Raw genomic sequence first — 19,936 nt, 5'->3', positions numbered from 1 at the left:
GCAAGAACTATAAATAAAAAACCCCTATAAATCCTTTCTGTTAATGCCTCTCATTTACATCTTTACCTCTCAGTCTTCACTCATGCTGGCCAAGAAGCAACTAACTCAAAAGGATTTAATTTTACAGTGGAGTATTATGCCTCCAACCAAGCCATTGCACATGATGATTACTACCTAAAAGAAGAGATAAAACATTAATTGCACTGTAGAATCGTAGTTTTTGCACTGCATTGGCAACACTGATGAAGAGCTGGCCTTTGTACTAGACAGAACCAGATGCAGGAACCAAAACCTTAAAAGGCGCTGGTTTGGGGTTTTTTTACATTCTCCTTCTATACAGTTAACATCTTGTTTAAAATTCAGTTTGCAAACTGTAACACAGAACAAACCTTGTCTGCTCAATTTCTCTGCTCTCTAAGGCTAACTGCATACTGATCGATGAATAGAAGCAGTTTTGGTTCACTAACACAAAGTTGGAAAGTAATTTCAGTACAGTGACAGAAGTGGCTGATTAATATGTTCTAAGAATCAATAGTTTTGAGAGCTACCAAAACAGTTAAATGAATGCAGTAGGCTTTAAGATACTGATTCTAAACATTGCGCTTTTGTCCTATGCACAAAGTGTAATGTATAAAAGACCAGTGCTTTCTTCTTTCTGAAGGCATGAGGTGGTGAAAGCATGTGTGTGGTGGTGCAAATGCTCCAACTGAAGAGGCCAATAACTGATTGTCCAAGAAAAAAAACATTCACAAAAGTTTTATTAAAAAAAATTCCCCTTTCACCTCAAACAAGTGAAGCTTAAGTTTTGTACTACTAGGTTATGTTTAGAAAAATGAAAATAATACAGTAATTTTTGAAGGCTATACATTGTAAAATCCCATAAGTCAGCATAAACTTGGACTGTGCAAGCAAATATAGCAAGTATTTCAGATGTCATTTATTTGGTCCATCAGATGTACAGTATAGTAGTAGTATCTGAGTTTACAAAACATCAAATATAAATAACCTGAAACTGTAACAATACACAAAAATTTGCTTCTTACATTGACATACCAGGCAGTACGAGCTGAAAAACTTGGGTAAATTAACAGTTTTACAGTAATGTACATAGTGCCAGCTGAAGTTTAAGAACACTGTTAAAACATGGCACTAATCTGCTTTATTGAATTTTCTTCTTTACTTGTTCAGGGTGTGAAAAATGTTTAGGACTAGGCTAAAAATATTTTTCTTCAAGCAAAAAAAAAAAGTTATTAAAATCTGGGCATCAGACAATGACCCTTTACTAGACGAAAGTAGTTTTTTTTTGTCCTATTGAATTATACCTAGAAGGTATTTACACAAAAATAACATGCTTTTTTCATGTCTGTTTAAGCAAATACTTATCTGTAAGTATTTATAAACTATGTTTTCACTACATTTAATCTAAGGAATTAATATGAAAAAACTTCTGAAAGTCTATTGAGATGAGAGCTTTATCATCAAGAGAAACAGACACAAGTTATTTAAGCCAGTGGTTTGGTATTCACTTGGAACAAAGGCCTTAAAATTAGTCTAGTTCTGGACATTTTTCACATCCTAACATAATATGCTGTTACTGTATTACGTTATCTGAATCATTCTATCAAGGGGCATTTTCATGTTCAGTCTAATGCTATAATTTCATCTTGCTCTTCTGTCTGCTCAGTACGCACTCTCTTTGTACTGACGCACTCTGTATCTTCTAGTTTTCTCTTGCGGCTTTTGTTTTCCATATCATCATCAACATTGCTCGAAGTACCTTCATCTTCAGAATCAACAATCAATAGATCGTCCTGATCTGGAGCTGCAAAATACATGTTTTTAATTCAAATGGATACTGTAAAGATAGTCTACTCTCAAACCAAGTTTCATACATAAAAATAAGAATGTCTCTAATACAACAAATACATCTTGGAGCATTCTTTATCCATACTCTTTGTCATTCAACTGCAAGAGTATTTTGAATTTCCCTGAAATCAGTATAAAATAGGCTTTTCACATGGTTATTCCCTCTTCACTAGAGGTATGGAAAATATTGCAATAACCCAAAAATACAGGAAATGCATTAGTTAGCATGCTTTTTTCTGCAAGTACAAAATAGAAGAATTGCATGCTATCTGCAGCAGTCCTTGAGAAAAGAACTTTTACACACACTGAGCTGTAGTCCAGCCTCTCCTTTCACTAGTGCATTCAACAGCACTCCCACTAGAAGCCACGCTCCCTGAGAGAGAACATGCAAAGACAGGGAGGAGTGCAAGCGTGAGCAGACCTAAAGAGCTAAAGGATAACAATAGATAGAATAAAGAAGGGAAAATAGAACCAAACATGAAGTTTCAAGACATCTAGTGGATTTTGTTTGGTTTGAAGTACAAATTCGCTGTAAAAACTAATTTTATGCTAGGGTTTTTTTTTATAATTTGAAATCAATTGTAGCAATACCCTTATTTAATCACCCCTGAAACAAGAGGCAAGTGGAAGCGACTACATACTTGTGCACCTATCTTAAATAGGCCCATCTGACAGGCAAATGAACATCATCCTAAAGTGTAAGACAGAACTACAGATATCTAACTTGCATGTCACCACAAGCATTCAGATTCATATGCTATCCCTATAAAACAGTATGACGTTTCCAGTACATTAGCCTTCAGTGCTTAAGCATCCCATATTCATTTGAGTTAAACTATTTTGAGTATGTTCAAAGAAACACCCTACATTAGGAAGGTGATAGTACTTCTTCCTGGATAGCAAATACTGTTTTTTTGCCATGGTTTGCTTGACAGGTGAAAAATAATTTTTTAAGTAGAAATAAAGACATCTTAAATTAACAAAATAAAACATGATCAAAGACATCCACAAAGTAATTTTTAATCTGTAGGGAGAAAGGGACAAATTTGTTTGATTCTTTTTTGTCAAGCAATAGTGTGACCATCAGATAGAATGGGTCTAACTTTATTTAAATCACTGTGCAAATGATGCACTTCAGCTGACACCCCACCAAGCCTTCGCCAATTAAGTAATATAATTTCAAGGTGTATTTACTGTAAACCTTTGTAACAATCTTAAATGTGCATTTTGTAACAATTGTAAGTGTGCATTTTTCTATTTAATATTCTATTTATACACAGAGGCAACTTAACTTTGCCAACATGAAATAAAAGGCATTTAAGTCATAAAACTCAAGACAACTATTTTAATTGGACTGCACTACTGAAAGACTATTTTGTTACATTTAATATTGACTACTGTTGTTTACCTGTTGATGTTGAGGGTTGCGCTCCATCATCGCTACCATTGGTAATGTTCTTGGATGTTGGTTCTGATGGTTTAGGGCCAACTTTTTCAGGGGTATCACCAACAACTTCAAATTCTACATCTTTTTCTAGGTCTTCACTGCAGAAAAATCCATATGCTTTTAAACAACCAGGTGAAAATAAAAAAACCTGTCTATTTCACAAACAAAATATGTCATTCAAGTATTAGAGCACCCTGCAACTATGACAAAATGAGAAAACCATATTAAAAAAGAGGAAAATCTGTTCAGTCCTCCTTTATAATTTATGCTTTCTCTATTCATAAACACTGATCCACCCAGTGCCATGACTTAAAATGCTTAAGAATGAGAAAAATCATTACCTGAGCTTACCCTTCTTCCTCAATGTCACATTCCTATTCTCACTGAAAGTGCAGTGTGTTAATTTACTGTGTATAATATGTGTACTACTTATCCAGGGTTACATACACACACCAATTATTTCAAAGTGACTGCTATTTGCATGGCTGTGTCTGAACACAGGTAGTCAAGCAGAGGATCTACTACCCCAGCAGGCTGGGGGGGGTTGCCTTTTTTAATTTTACTTTGTTTAGTTTTTTTAAAGAGCAGTTTCTCGCTTGTTGGCTGCCCCAAAAGTAAATTTGGTTCTGCACTGCATTCTTATGTTGTGTAATGACAAATTATTCAAATAAACTTTTTCCAATTACTGTTGTAAAAAAACCCGAAACAACAAAACAAACGCACACAAACAAAAAACACCTAAACCCTAAACTCTATACATTCATAAAAAATAACAATTCCTCTTTTACCTCTATGTTTTCTTTCCGCAGCTTAATCTCTGAGCTTTATTCATGAACTTAAAATTCTGAGTTGGAAATTCCCTGTGGAACTGTTCTACATATATACACAAATATAATTATTTCAGAATCCTTACCTATGAAGCACATTGATTAACAGTGTATAGTCCTGGAGGAAATCATCTGCTTGTAGTCGAGTGCCATTTCGAATTCCAAAGTCTGATAATTTCCTGTGGTTATTTGCTAGAAAAATAGTGAAAAACTGCAGTGTATACAGCTATTTATGTAAAGATCCTTTACACCTGAATAAATATGATTAAATGAGTACTCCAGAAGTTTTATGTAGAAACATAAGATTAACATTTATTAGCTATATTTAAAGTAAAAGCTGACATTTAAGCCTATCAGGAGTTAAAACTACTTATGTTTGACTTATTTACCCCTCACGCATCATGTTCGAGCACTTCACTATTATTACATTTAGGAACATTTTTGGAGATAATATCTGTATTGCAGTAGTGCCTACAAGCATCATAAAAAGACCACAATCTAAGAACAAGAAAATGAACAGGACTTGCAAACAGAGGAAAATAACTGGTGCACATTTATAGTTGAATACCTATTCTTGAAAGGAATCCTGACACTCCAAGTGAAAAGTACTTTATATAGGAAAGCTGAACTGGACATGCAGGCTTGTAGACAATACCACTAGCTATTCTCGAGCTGCTTAAATACTTGCAAATCCAATTCTCTTCAAATATTAGTCTACAGGATGAACACTAAAACATTTGCTATACTCCCATTCTGTGTATCTTGGCTTCTTCCTAGTTTTTATGTACTCTTATCTAAAAAGCTTCAGTATGCATACCTTCTGTTTCTCCTTCTTCTGAAGAGATAAGAATAGTTCCTTTTCCATCATCTATTTGTACATCTGGTGCTACCATAGCAAATTTTTCTTTCACTATCTGAAAAGATAAGTAAGATTATTTATTCAATATTTAACTTAAAAACACTTATAAAAGAAAGAACCTTGAATTATGTTGATTTTCTTATCCTGGCTCATTTTCAGGCATCAGCTAAAAGCCTGTAATTTTTTTTTTTCACTTCCATGAACAAAATAATTGTATTTTTGCTGTCTGAAACCTACAGGTTCAGATATGCTAAAAAATCTTTTAGACTACTTCATGAAATGACAGAATTACAAATCAGTTGTGACTATGCAACTGTAATGTGACTACTGAACTATTCAACTGAAATACAAATTTAGTTTTTTGCTGTTAGGTATAAATAGGCTTTAAAACCACCAAAAAGTTACAAAATACAAACATTCTTTCACAAGACATACAAGCACACAAGCAAGAAGCAGACTGGCTAATCTAGCTCTTCTTGTAGCTGAGAGAAATGCAAAATGTAGAGCAAATATAAACAGCTGATGTTCAGTCAAAATATACTGAACAAAAATCTAACTTTAATAATGTACAGGATTAGAATCAAAATGAAAGCTGTAGCTAATACCCAAGATTTACCTTATCCTGGAGTGTTAACACAGTAACTTTGTGTACATTAAGTTTCACAGTCACTTCTGGCTTACTTGCACATACGTAACAGTTAGGATTTGGTGGATCCAAAGCACAAGGAACCAATAGCTTCTTTCTGGGATTTGGCTGCTTGTTCAGAAAAATCTTGAGGACAGACAAAAATAAAACAAGTTATTCTGTAAGTAACAGCACTCATAAAACCTGTTTTCCTACAGATTTATTCTCTTAGTCTCACAGGTTGTCCTGTTCCCTAATCCTCTTTGACATGCCTGTTGAACAGGAGAAAGTGCGTATTATGGCCAGTCCGCAATGACACCTGTGCTGACTGACCAGCTACTAATGAATAGATCTGTAACATGAAACAACCATGTTTCAAGTGACATCAGTCTGGTTCTCTCTCCCATCCAGCAGCCAATTTTCATTAAATCAGAGAAATTTAATAATCCTTGAGACTTCCACTTCTCTTTTCACTGTGGCTGAAAGTTCCCAGCACAATCAGAATCTACTGAAGCAACAACAAGTGAGAGACAGTAAAACTAAACAATAGTCAAAGCAGGTTAAATGTGACTTTTAAACACATAATAAATAATAGGAAAGTAAAAGTATCTTATTTCCACTTACCGTTCTACACTGATCTATTTTTCCTGATAAAATCTTCAAACCCTCCAGCACTATCAGACCAGCTATCACTGCATTAGTAGTAGCTATAGCTGGGATAATATTTCCTGCCATTGCTGCAAAATAAGCAAGAATATGCAGATTTTTAACAGTAAATGAAAATGAGACGTTTAGATTATTATTTAAATAAAACAATGTTATATTTTATCCTTACACTTGATATCAAATCTGCTCTTCATATTCATACTGAAAACATGCATCCTGAGGTTTGCAGCAGAAGTCACAAAATCCATTGCAGAAGGGTCATCCTGACAAGAAGTTAATACAAAAAGTATTTAAAAACCAGATTACTCATTGGAAGAAGCTTGCAACATATGGTTCCTAAAACCTTAAAACCAGAAAGTTAAAAAAAAAAAGTCTGTACAATATTCCATTTCAAAGTCAATACACCTCCTCTTTCAGATGGTATGTTTAGACAGCAGTAATACTTTAAATACACGTTTAGAAATTGTACTTAGTATTTTAGTAGTGAATTAGTGTGTTAGTATTAATAAAATGCCTTCTATATTCAAAATAATGTCTAAATCCTCAATCTTACAATGTTTTATGCTCAGTTTCAAAAATTGGTGTTTCAGAAACAAGTATTTTTACTACCTGTTGTAATACTATTTTACTATTTTGTCCCCCCTATATTTACAAACTACTTTTTTTTCTTATGCCAAATGACAGCTGACTGCAGAAAGATTACACTGTCTCTGGTGCTAAAAGAGAAAATTCTTTTCTTGTTTTTATTCAGCAAAACTTGTAATATATCACATACCTATCATCAGAGCTAATTACTATGTACAACTCGGTAGAACTCTAACTACAAACCACTATATAAAAGCGTGTTTTAGAGAAAGCTAAAAAGGAAAAAAATGAAGTCGCATTTTTAAAATATTTTCAAAAATCAAAATATGACAAATACGGCTGAATGTGCTTTTTAAAGTTGGTGAATTAAGTTAATTTACATCACAATAGTTAATCCTTACACTCAGTGAGTTACAAAATATAGAGTGTTTAAAGTATATATTTGTTTACATATGGGAAGTGCTTTCAGTGAGGTGCCAGACATTGGAATTTGGAATTTTGGAATGAAACAGAATGAGTCCATTTAATATTTGTACTACATATGTAGATTTTAACTGTTTTTTATGTATTTGGCAAACTAACCTTATCCCATATAAGCTCTGCTCCATCACCCTTCTCAGCCAGGTGAAGTCTCAGGGTTTCAACACTCTTTGAAAATAAGTGTGCGTAGCTCTTGACATCGAGAACCTGCTGATCCTTCAAGACTGTGGAGGATTCATTTTGTTGGTCAGATATGTTTTTCTCTTTGGGAAAAGAAAAAAAAAATTAAGATCAGGAATACTTATAAATCCCACAGAAGTGCTCTCAAAGAGCTAAGAATTTTCCAATTTCAGCAAAATTAAAATTTTCTAAATTGAAGAACATCATCCTTAAACTACAGCAGTCCCAACATTTTACAACAAATCTGCATTTAAAACTGCAACCACAGCTATACTTATATCAATCACCTAGACATGCACAAATTACAGCAAATGTAAATTTTCAGCAAAACTCAGCTTTCAGAGACAAATGTATCGGTGCTTATGGTAAGGTCTCCTAGAATAAGCTGACATGTAATTTTGTGAAATGTGAATTTTCTACAGCCAATACTGAGTATCTAAAATAACAATTGCAAAACAGTTTTAGAGAAAACATTTTCTATATAGAGAAAAATTTAAAAGCTTCAGGAATCGCAAAGAATTAATATGTTCATTATCAGTACTCAACTGTGACAGTGAGAAAATGTACTTATCACAGAGATGCATTAACAAACAGCAGGTATGACTTACAAATATACAGTGGGAGGAGGGACAATTACCTTGATTTTGTACCTCAGCCCAGTCCAGTGGCACTGGAGGCTTTCTTTTCCTCCACAGCTTATCCATTGTCAGCAGGTATCTAATGTCATCTTTGAAAAGCTAGGAAACATTAAAAAAAAAAAAAACAAACCCACAAACAAAAAACATTAAAATGAAAGGGGAAAAAAAAGACATACTTTATTTTTACAACTGCTGTGAAATTGAAAAATCAGCATTAGATTTATGAGGTTTTGCCTTTCTCCTTGAAAATATTTTCAACCACATAAATAAAAGTCAAACTCCACAGGAAAAAAAACCAGATTAGAAAAACTTCTTATTCCCCATTCTCTAACACTTATCGCATAAAGCAGACACAGCTCTGATTAATTTTGGGGGAAGTAAAAATCAAGAAACAATAGTCCAAACAGTGGGTTCACGTGCCTACTGAAGCCATTACTACAGCTCTTTGTATACTCCCCCTGAGATAATCTTACCTACATGCCAATGAATTTCCAAAGTAAAGTTATTACTATGTATCAACATTACATTCTATACTCATTTCCTCTATTTATCCACTTCTAGCAACTATTTAGAAGGAAAACTCCTAAACCAGTCTGTATTTTCTTATGCCAGAGCCTGATTATACACAGAAAATGACCGATAGCTTTTAGGTCCTCAGATTGGTTCTGATTACGCCCAGTGAAACTCCTGCAGAATTCAAGTTTACCTTTTCATATTACAAGTAATTCAAATGAAGTTTTTTCTGTACAGTATGGACAAGCTGCTGAAGCCATCTGTACAGATGCAGATGGAATGCTGTAAAAACAAGCAGGTGTTGTAAAAGACCAACACTACAGCAAAACTGGTGGAAGTCATAACATAATTGCATAATTGATGGCTAGCATTAAGTGTCCAAACTGGGTTTTGACTTAACTTTAAAGCACCTCATACACTTCAAATAAAGACATTTATTGGGGGTAAAGAAGATACCTTAGTAAAAAGTTTAACTGGATCGTATCCAGTTGATTTAGCCCACTCCTTAGTTGAAACACGTTTAATCTCACCATCTTCATTGGACGCTCGTGCTCTGGCTTCTGCTTCTGCTGGCTCCCCTGTTAATAAAGTGTTAACCATTATTTTAATTCAAAAAAAGGAAAATCACATCCTAATATTTCCCCTAGAATCAATAACCAAAATTATGCAGGGACCATGAAATGGCTTTACTGTGCCCAACAAAAGCTGAATTAGACACAGTGTGACTACTCCTGTTTGCTTCTGCAACTCACTAATTTAACTTGATGTCACCTAATTCCTTTATTGGCAGAAACAGTGAACAATTGTTTCCTATTAATTTTCTCCACATAATGTTGTAATTTCATAAATCTCTAACCATCCCCTTTTAGTAGTCTCTCTTCCTGACTGAAGAGTCTTAGCTTGGTTAGAACTTCAACACACACACAAGAAAATCAGCTTCCTACCTCTGGTTATTCCTATACAAAAAAGTTCCATGCATACAGATGCTATTCATTTTGTGTTTCTTTCCTAGTCACATCCAGCAATTGCTATCCTGATTCCTAATAAGCAGCAGGTTGATGTTTTCATAAAACTATCTATTAACATCTTGACTGAATGAGAAAAATCAACTCAGAGACCATCACTTTGTATGAAAATTTGTGAATGTTTCCCCCCCCTTTCACCAATGCATCATTTCATATTTATCTGCACCAAATCTACCCAATGTCTCATTGCCCAGTCATTCTGTATTATGAAGCTTTCTACTACTTTTTGCAGTTAGTCCTCATCTTTATTATTCTGAGTGACTTTGCTTAATCATGTATGCTCAACAGCACTGGTCCCATCCCCAATCTGAGACACTCCTCTAATCACCATTTATCTCTATCATTTAAGTAGTTTATCCACTTCAGGATTTTCATCCTTTTTTCTCCCCATGGCTGCTTAGCTCCTTCAAGTTCCTCACAAAAAGTTTTTGAGTGCCCCCTGCAGATTCTAAACAGCATAAACCAGATATGCTTGTCCACAGGTTTGCCAATTCCTTCAAAGGACCTGCAGAGCCATGCAAGGCACAACTTCCCTTTACAAAGGTTGCATTGACTCTTCCCTGACACAGCATGTATGTCCGCTGATTCTAAACAGCATTATTGCTACAGACAGTTTGCTCACTACAGACATGAGGCTACAGCTCAGGCCTTCCTATAATTGCCCTGGTATCTTTGTTTAAATAAGTGGCATTGTGTCTGCTACCTTCCAAGTATTCCAGCAGCTGTTGTTTTAAGTGAGTTTATATGCCACTCTTTTTAAGACTCAGCTATTTCATTCTGCACTTCTTGTAGGAACAACCTGTCATGTGATCACTATCTGATGTTCAGAGAATCTGAAGAGTCGGAGCTCTAAGCTCCCTCTCCCAAGTCCATTCATCTATCAAAGGATCCAAAAGAAGCAACAATGATGCTTATTCACCTTCACAGTAACTATGTTACCGTCCTCACAGCAAAATACTGAATAGCTACAAAAACATCACTCAAAATGGGCATATTTCCTATGTAGATTAATATCGAAGTGTTTCAGGCTAGAAGAGTTCAAACACAATCCCTGTATATCCTTGCAATCCCTCAGCTAGGAGTGGAAAATACAGAGTGATTACAAATACCACTAAGTTCTCAGTTCAAAAGACAAGCCTCCCAGCTGCAGGGAAGGAAGCGCTTCATTAAATCCAAATATATAGGGAAAAAAAGGCCACCCTGTGAAGATCAGTTAGATTTAATTTGTACTTCAAGCTTACTTTTCACTTCAAGTTTCTGTGCACGTGGGAAAGACTGTTTGCTGCAGAGGGAACAGGAGTCTCCAAACAGACACAAGCCTGTTCATCTAAATCATGTATCTTACACCTGATGTGTTAACTGGAACTTTATGATTAGCGAATGTTATCGATTGTGTTCCTCACAGCTGTTCTACCCACAGTATCTGAGAACGACTACTGAATGCCAGTGACCCATCTTACGCTGTATTAAGAAGTTTTCACAACAGCTGAAGTAATCATTTTAATAATGTTTTAGGCTGCCCACAAGGGCCACAGTTCTGACAGGTGAAATTATTAAACTGTTGTCATTTTGAAGAGTATTTTTGCACACATTCTCCGTGCAAAAACCTTTGGTATGCACTACGCATCAAGCTAACTAAAAAACACTGAAATTGTTTCAAATATCTAATAAGCAGAAACAAGTCATAATCTCAGAAATAGAACATTTCAGTAACACGGTAAGCTACCAGCTTATATCACACTCACAGGCAGCTTCGGGATCAGCTCTGTCAGGAGAGACTTCTTGATCAGCATCTTCTTCTCCAAACAACTGGCTATATAATAATTAAGAACAACAACACAACACCAGAATTTCATCATATCTGGTTAAAGACTGAAATATTTGCTAATGGATACATATCCACTTTAGAATTCTTGCTATCAGAGTGCCACTTCATACATTGCTTTTTAAATTGTTGGGATTCATCACACGTGGACTTAACGCTGACAATACAAAATGTCCAATACAAAAATGAATTTAGCAAAACAGTTCTGTATAACTCACTCAATAGTTCACCTAGCCTTTTATGTATATCGCACTACTGAATCCATTGCTTATAACCATCCAAGATCCCAGCAAAATTTACATCTGTTAACACATGCATTAAACTGAAAAATGTGTTAACTTCACACAAAGGTGAAGAATAAAGTAAGCTCAACCTACACTGCTGTGCCAAGCTACTCTGCCATATTTTCTGTGATATTAGTCCAAGGCCTAAGTACTAACCAACCTTCCATCTTTACATTAAAAGAAAAAAGAAACCCACCCCAAAACTCAAAGAACTGGAGGTTTTAACTGTAATCCACATTCATGTAAAAAAAAAAACCCAAAGCAAAAAAAACCCCAAAAGTGCGTGTCCATTTTATTTCTCTGTCTATAGGTTTAGAAACCAGAAGAGTGAACCACAGTACCTATTTTCTTTTTTAAAAATCACTTACTTGAACAAATACTTAGCCCACACAATGCAATGGATAGGTTCCGATGGCGTATTTCGGATTGTGCAGCCTGGAAAAGTCTTCTGAGTTGGTTTAGGATGACATTCATAACATTCTGTCACTCCCTGGTGAAAAGTGAAATATTTACTTGTCACACTGTGAAGACTACTGATAGTATATGCTATTACCACATGAACTGTAACTGTATCACAAAACACCCAACTCCCTGTTGTCTAAAATAGCCAATGATTTAAACTTAAAGCGACAAAAGTAATACACAACCTAACCTTTTTAATAACTGTTACTTGTCCAAGGTAGCCTGCAGTTCCACTCTCTATAAGAGGAACATCAGCAGCCAGACACATCCTGTTCACGTGGTTACGGGCAGCTGGAAATCAAGAGTTTTTAAAGAAAAATTTGAAGAATTAGAAAAAAAGTCTTACTTCTCCAAATTCAAACTAGCCTCCTATGCAAACATTTATCCTTAATCTGCCTTATTTCATTATAGAGCACCACACCTTTTTCACAAAGTAAATTTTCCAATTAACACAAAATATATCGACACTATTAAATACAGCAAACTCAACTGAATAAAGTTACATAGGTACACACAACACTGATCAGTTCCCATAAAGCAGCAACATAGCAGTTAATGTTTACTTTCAAAACACCTGTAAAAGCACTAACTACCCTTTCAAGTTTCTAGTGAAGCACACAAGCATTAGTCAAACTACAGATGGGTTAAGTGGATACTTGTTATTTAAGTGACATTGCAGAAGTACTAAGAGTAGAACACATTAAAGTTCTGTTTCTATGAACAAGCAACAGTATTTTCATCTTCAATAGAAAATCATAGTGAAAACTTCACCTCTGTTATCCAGAGCATTCATAACCAACGTAAACTGGCGGAAGAATTCTACGTTATAGTCAGGGCTACAGAAAAGAAAAACAATACTCAAAATGGCATATCAAAGTTGTTGGTTATTATGCCACAACAGAAACTATACACATGCAAAGGGTGGACTGATGTTTGTGTGATAAATTACACATATTATAAATTTACTGCTAGCCTTTACCTGCCCCATTTGTCTTCTGTCCATTTTAAAGCTGGGTGAAAGCATGAATTTTATGCTGCTGGAAGGAAGCTATTGCAATTAGTACTAATTGGACCAATGAAACAAGCAGACAACAAAAAAGTGATTATACTGCTTTGACCTAATGAGTAAATTGGCTGAGCTGTGGTAACTGACCTTAAAAACCATCAGCTGAGGCTAAAACATGCACACTGCAATTACCATAGCTCATCAGACTGTTGATAATTCATTATGCTGTGATAGCTCAATTGGTTTTGATCATGCCTCCATACCCTTAGGAGCCAAGACATGGGACTTTAAAATCTTGCCACTTTAGTATCTTTACATTGCATTTTTCAGATTTAAAGAAGAAGGTGGCAAAGAAGAGAGAGTAAAGAGGAAACGGGATTAACGGTTTTACAGTTTCAGGAGAAGGATGCAACGAGTCAGTGTTTCAGCGGCTAATAGCAACATCAGAGTTCAAACCTTAATATTACAGAGTATCAATTTTTAAGAAACTGGACAAATATAAATTAAAACATGGGAAACACCTAATGAAAATCTACATAATCTTGTACTCATTGGTTATGGATCATAAAGACTAGATTTTAACAGCTTTGGGCATATATAAATGATACTCAGTTGCCCACACACACACGGACTTCATTTTTTTTAATCATGGACTCAACATTCACATTTATTTTAATCTAATTATTGCTCAAGACAACAGGGCATCCTTACAGTGTAGAAACTTATACAGTAAATGTTGCTAATAAAATGAAAAATAGACACAAGCAAATGACTACAGCTTACTACCAGAGCTTAAGAAAACTCATGCAAAATCCACACTCCCACTCAGGTGTGTGGTAAGTCTCATATTTACAGCTATTTCTTCTTACTGCGGTAGCTTTGTAAAATATCTTAAAGCACACCATTGTAGCATTTAAATAACACAGTACTTGCAAATCAAAACATGTAATTAGAGCTTAAAAACAAACATACTTCATGATGCTATCATGGTAAGCTATAATATTAGCTTCTGGATAAAACTGTAACACGCTTTCCTTGGCAACCTAGAAATAAAAAAAAAACAAAAACAAAAAAAACCACTTATTATTTCTTCCTTCCTTCTAAAGATAGACTCGATACCAGTTGAGTATCGAGTAAGTTGACTACCTTAAGAGATTTAAATACTTTTATAATGAAATGTTGTGGATAGCCATGATCAACCAACCAACACTTACCTCTTCACAGCAGAAACAAAATTGTGACATGTTTCTAACACTGTCCACAAAATAATGCTAAGTAAGACTTGAGCTTTGACTTTTTCCTCACCTGTGATTTTGATCTTCCAACATGTTTCTTTTGAAACAAAAACTGCCTGTTGAGATTGCTGACATCAATAGTATCCAAATCAATCTACAAACACACAGAGACAGCCATTTCACTTTTACAGAAATAAAAGGAACAAAATCATTAACAGAGTTTGCAATTGACCAAAATGCATAAACTTTACAGACCCCTTTTCAGGCCTGCATACAGGTGTTACATCTGCACTACAGCAACTGTAGAGGTGCAAGTGATCACCTAATCATCTTCAGGAATCCACACATTTTAAATAATTACTAACAATGGAACCACATGTCAAAAATTAAGGGCTACATGACAACAAACTTTCTGAAGAAAGAGTCCCTACTAAAAACACACATGAATTTTGAGATACATATGCACAGTAGTTAGTAGAAAGTCAATAACTGATTGTCCTATTTACCATGGGATAAAGATTTTAGTGACAATTCATCAGGAGCACAGCGTACAAACTCAGATGAGATACTGCAGAAATCGGTCTAGATAGGTCCAGTCAGACTCTACATGGGACTAACCACCCTGAACGTTGGCTCTGTACCATGCTTTCCCGAGGTCCAAGAAAGGCTACTCAGCAAACTAATTAGTTCAATTATATTTGAACATGGCTTTGAGCAACTGAATCAGTAAACTGAGGGCTGCATTGTCATCTAGTTCATACACTGTAGGGCAAAAGCTTTTACTGTTTGTCACCAGGACTAACTGCTTAAGTGCGTATTAAAAAATTACGAAGTCTACTTACAAAAAAAAAAATCCAATCATGCAATCAAGATGTTTAAAAACATATACCACAGAACACCCACGATGTGCAACCTCAAAGGATGCAATGACTATAATTACCCTAACAGCCATGTTTCTATTTATTAATATATGCACATGAACGTCATAATTTCAAATGTCTTTATCCCCCACCACAAGAATTAAGAAGATTTATTTAGAACTTTGAGAAGATTTATTCCTACCTTTGTTGCCACTACTTTTCCTTTAACTAAAGTTTCTCTGATCAACACTCCTTTTAGAAGTCCTCTCCTGTCTCTAACATTTTTAACTAAGAGGGAAGTGAGACAATTTTTCTGAGCCTTGGAGATATTTCTCCCAAATTCCCATAGATAATGCTGATATACTCAACATAGTAATGCTTTCAGTTATATGGAGAGTACTATCAGACTGACTGTGCAGCGTGAAGTTTAAACATGACCTACTGAGGGTGTTCTCGTATGCTTTTAATTTTATTAACCAAACTTGAGTAACGAAAAAAGTATGCCACGCACTTCTCATTGAAGATCCTTTGCACATGAGATCCAAGCTCCAAGATTAAACTTCCTGTTTTCTGAAGGGAATATTTTTAATTTAAGGATTAAGTTTTAATATACTAAGAACTGTAATAGCTAAAGAGTTTTATTTAAACACTAAATAAAAGCATCCATGGATATAGAGCAAACAGAAAATATACAGTGTTTTAGAGATGTATTATAAAGCAGAGACTGTTAATCTTTATTACCCATAGTATCCTAGTAACCACCCATGGTCTTGTATCTTTTCAGGAAAATGGCATTTGCATGAAAACACATTTCTACCTCCTTTCCTTCCTCATAAGACACACTCAGAAAGCTTGCTTAGTCCAAAGCCAAAAAGCCCGAGAAGCTCAAGTGAAAATTATTAAGTGCATAATTCTGTTAAAACTTCTACTACTCAGAAAGCTTTTAGTATTTTAACTGGAGATGATAACAAGTGACATAAGCTACAACTGGAAACAGTACTACCAAGACCAAAAGAAGCAAAGGAAGTTTTTTTTCCAAAGAGAATACTCGGGACCATTAGACCTCAACAGAAGCTTTAATCTAGCTAAGAATAACCAGAATTTAACAGTTCTTTTATTAAAATAACTTTTACACTGCTCCCATTTTTGTAAGTTAGAAGGAAAGGCCTCAGAACTTCCTAAGAATACGTATTCATGTTCTTAATTCAGACTTGGATTTTGAGTAATTTGAATTTGTTCTTCATTCATGAGGACAATGGCACTGCCTTTCAATGAAGTATACTTAATGAAATCACGTATTTGTGAGTAGTCTGGTATTCAAAACTATTAATTTTTTTTTTAGTATTAATATTTTGTTTTAAAAAAAATAATTTACAACTTATAATAATAAAAAGCATTTTCAGGTGTTCAAGTTTGTTAGTATTTAATAACCAAGGAAAACCCTCAACAATATCACAAACGTTGACAAAAGCGGTTTATTCTAATAGCAAATTTCCTCTTTGCGTAACAATTCTCTTTTTGCTCTCACCTTGTCTTTTGCCCACCCACTCCGTATGTTATCAAAATGTTACTGTCTTGCATAAAACACTGCCAATGATATTTTTAAATGAAGATGGCCCTGATCCAACATGTACTTAAGTTAATGGAGTCCAACCAAGTCAGCCTTGAAAGACAATACAAAAAAATCAAACTATAATAGGTGAAACAATAAGCATACCCCAGTGAGATTTATGCCTAATGACTAACTGGAAAATCAGGAGATATTAAACTCTTTCTATTATAACAGACTGCAGGAGTACACAAATGACATAGTAAGGTAGGGAAGAAAAAAAGAGGGAAAAAAACAGTGCAGAAAATGCAGGCTTCCACTCTTCTGCATACGTTTGCTTCACCAGTACAATGTTAAAATTGGATAGGCTCTCAGTGGCGGACTCAAATCAAAGGGACAATCTGGAATTACTCTTAAGCATATCCCACAAGTTTTAAAAAGTATTTCAGTAGAAAGGCCTGAGTTGTATGAATAACAAGGCAAACAAGTAGCTGTACTCTTCTACAAGCTGGTGTAGTCCGAGATAAAAGCTGTTTCTAATATGCTCTGCTCAACAAGTCTGGCTGTAAAAACAAACTTCTTACTACTTGTCATACAAAACTCTCAGATGTGACTCCTGGCCAGGCACACACAAGTAAAAACATATTCAAGGAAACAGACCTGTGCTCTAGCTGGATCTGTACTCCCATGATTTCTTAAAACCATATACTTTTTATGGCTACAATAAGAAATCAATAAAGGTCTGGAAACTAGGTAATCAGAGTTTCACTAATAAATTTATTTCTATCCCGTTTTCATTACCACCCTCTCGAGTCTGCCCTCCCTATACACGTTCAGAGATTAGTATCAGGAAGCAAAAGTGAAAGCAACAGCCCGCGGGAAGCTATCGTGACCGGACTTCTAAGACTGACAGTTTTACAACTCGGTATCTAAAAATACAGTTCACCTCCCACGTATTTTGTTTTCCGCTGCAATCCATCACTGGACCATTATCCACAGTATTAGCAAAGGCGGCATTAGGCAAAACTAAGACTTTAACGAGCAATCGCCGGGCAGCGAACATGGCACACCGCTGTTTCCCAGGGGATTTCATCTACGGGCTCCCAGAGAGGCGCAGCCGCCCCTCCGCCGAGCGACGGCTGGACCCGCCGCTGTCCCGGGAAGGCGGCCCGACCTCCGGGGGGAAGACCGCCCTCTCCCCCTTCCCGGTGCTCGCTCCGGCGGGGAGCCCGGGCACAGCGGCACCGCCGCTCGGGGCGGCCCGCCGAAGGAAGCCTCGCGGGGCGGCCCCGTCTGAGGCGGCGGCGCGGATGGCGCCCGCAGGCCGCAGCCCCTTTGTGGCGGAGCCCGTCCCCCGGCGGCAGGGGCGGCGCGGCGCGGCAGCCTCGCCCGGCAGCTTTGGCGGGCCGGGAGCAGTTTGAAAACACGCAGACAATGCGGCCGGCGGGAGGGGCCGCGCCGCCACAGCGCCCCCGCGCCCGCCGCGGCCCCGCCGCCCGCCGCCCCGGCCCCCCCAGGCCCCCACCCCGCTCCCTGCCCCCCCCCCCCCGCCCCGGCCTGGGCTGCACCGCCGCCCGCCGGCCCCTCATCCGCCCCGGCCTCCGCCCCGGCCGCGGCCCCGGCCCGCACCACGTCGATGTTGCTGAAGCCGGTGAGCACCAGGTCCTTGAGGAGCTCGCAGCCGATGCCACCCGCTCCCACCACCAAGAGCCGCGCCTGGGCCACGGCCTCCGCCAGCTCGCTGCGCAAGGGGCCCGACACCGGCACGGACATGACGGCGGGCGAACAACGGCGGCGGGCAAAGGGAGCGACTCCGCGCGGCTCTCCTCAGCCGGGCCGCACTCCGGACAGCGAGCCCGGGCGAGACCAGAGCGGCGGCCGCCCGCCTCGCCCGCAGCGCCCCCTGCCGGCGGGGAGGGCCTCGGCCCCGTCCCGCGCACCGCCCGGGAAGGCTGCAGCGGGGCCGCAGCTCGGGCGGGACGGGGCGGACCGAGCCGCCGATTCGAGCCCCGCTCCCGCGGCCCCCCGGCCGCCTCGGCTGGGGGCTGCCTACGGCCCGGCACCGCCTCGCGGGAAAGGCGGCCCTCGCCTGTCTGCTGCAGCCGGGGCTCGGCCCACAAACTCTGCCCTCTGGGCTACCCACCACAGCCGGGGAAAAGAGCAGGCCGAGCACCCGTGGGGAGCGCTGGCGGTACTCAAGGCGTAGCATGAGATTTTTATATACGTTAGCCTCAGTTAACTGACTCACCTCTAGAAGCTGACATGGTAAGCTACAATTCTTCCTTAAAAAAAGTAGTTCTACAAACACGTTCCATCATTCTGGCTTACTCCCCCTCTTTTTTTTTTTTTTCAAACCCACATTTTTAGTGCATTAATTTATGCTGTAGCATTAAACCTGTACAAAGAGCTTTAAGGACACTTACTTAAATTACTCCTCCATTAAGTCAATTAAAACACTGCAATTTAGCCTAAACCAACAGGGAACTCCACAGAAGAATTCAGACTGTTTTAACTAAAGCAGCACAATTAGCCTGCGAGCACTAGACTGCGGTAACGAGGCAGGTGCTGTACCTACCCCATCATTCTGTACCTGCGAGAACAAAAGCCCCAACAAAAACCTCCACCTTTTCCCCATCCAAAGCAATGTGACCGCCAGAGCTCATTTAGCCATGCAAATGTAACTTATCCTTCATTGGAAAAACATACAGAAGAGGTCCATCATAGGAAGACAGTAGTGACAGCAAGGCCCTTTCAGCCACTGCCCACTGAATTTCCAATCTGTGGTTAAAACAAAGCAGATCTGTTTTTTAAAAATCAAGCTTACATCAAGTTCTTCACTGCTAACAGTTTCTAAAAACTGGACCCTGTTTGGCTGATGAATGCTAACAGTATAACTAACTGCAATAAGACAACCTTTCTCCTTTACTTCCCTCCCCAAATGTTAAGTGTAACTAGAATCATGAAACAATCTCTACACTTAAATTTCCACGTGTAACCGAAGTAT

The 19,936-nt window shown here is 37.8% G+C and overlaps 1 protein-coding gene across 1 annotated transcript; it reads right to left on the bottom strand.

Annotated features, from left to right (window-relative positions):
• Window positions 1-726: 726 nt before the first annotated feature.
• On the bottom strand, window positions 727-18,761 carry UBA2 (ubiquitin like modifier activating enzyme 2). The gene is made up of 17 exons (XM_076349125.1): window positions 18,562-18,761; window positions 14,594-14,677; window positions 14,261-14,331; window positions 13,054-13,118; window positions 12,473-12,573; window positions 12,189-12,310; window positions 11,457-11,524; window positions 9,143-9,264; window positions 8,173-8,272; window positions 7,458-7,618; window positions 6,460-6,553; window positions 6,249-6,361; window positions 5,616-5,771; window positions 4,958-5,054; window positions 4,227-4,332; window positions 3,275-3,411; window positions 727-1,822 (listed from the first exon to the last, which is right to left on the bottom strand). Exons 1-17 carry the CDS (start codon window positions 18,703-18,705, stop codon window positions 1,641-1,643), a joined length of 1,923 nt encoding a protein of 640 aa, XP_076205240.1. The 5' UTR covers window positions 18,706-18,761; the 3' UTR covers window positions 727-1,640.
• Window positions 18,762-19,936: the final 1,175 nt, after the last annotated feature.

This window comes from Aptenodytes patagonicus, chromosome 11, assembly GCF_965638725.1.
Source record: "Aptenodytes patagonicus chromosome 11, bAptPat1.pri.cur, whole genome shotgun sequence".
In the NCBI taxonomy this organism is placed as follows: Eukaryota; Metazoa; Chordata; class Aves; order Sphenisciformes; family Spheniscidae; genus Aptenodytes; species Aptenodytes patagonicus.
The sequence above is the reverse complement of the archived record's forward strand: the minus strand, read 5'-3'. Positions and strand labels throughout refer to the sequence as shown.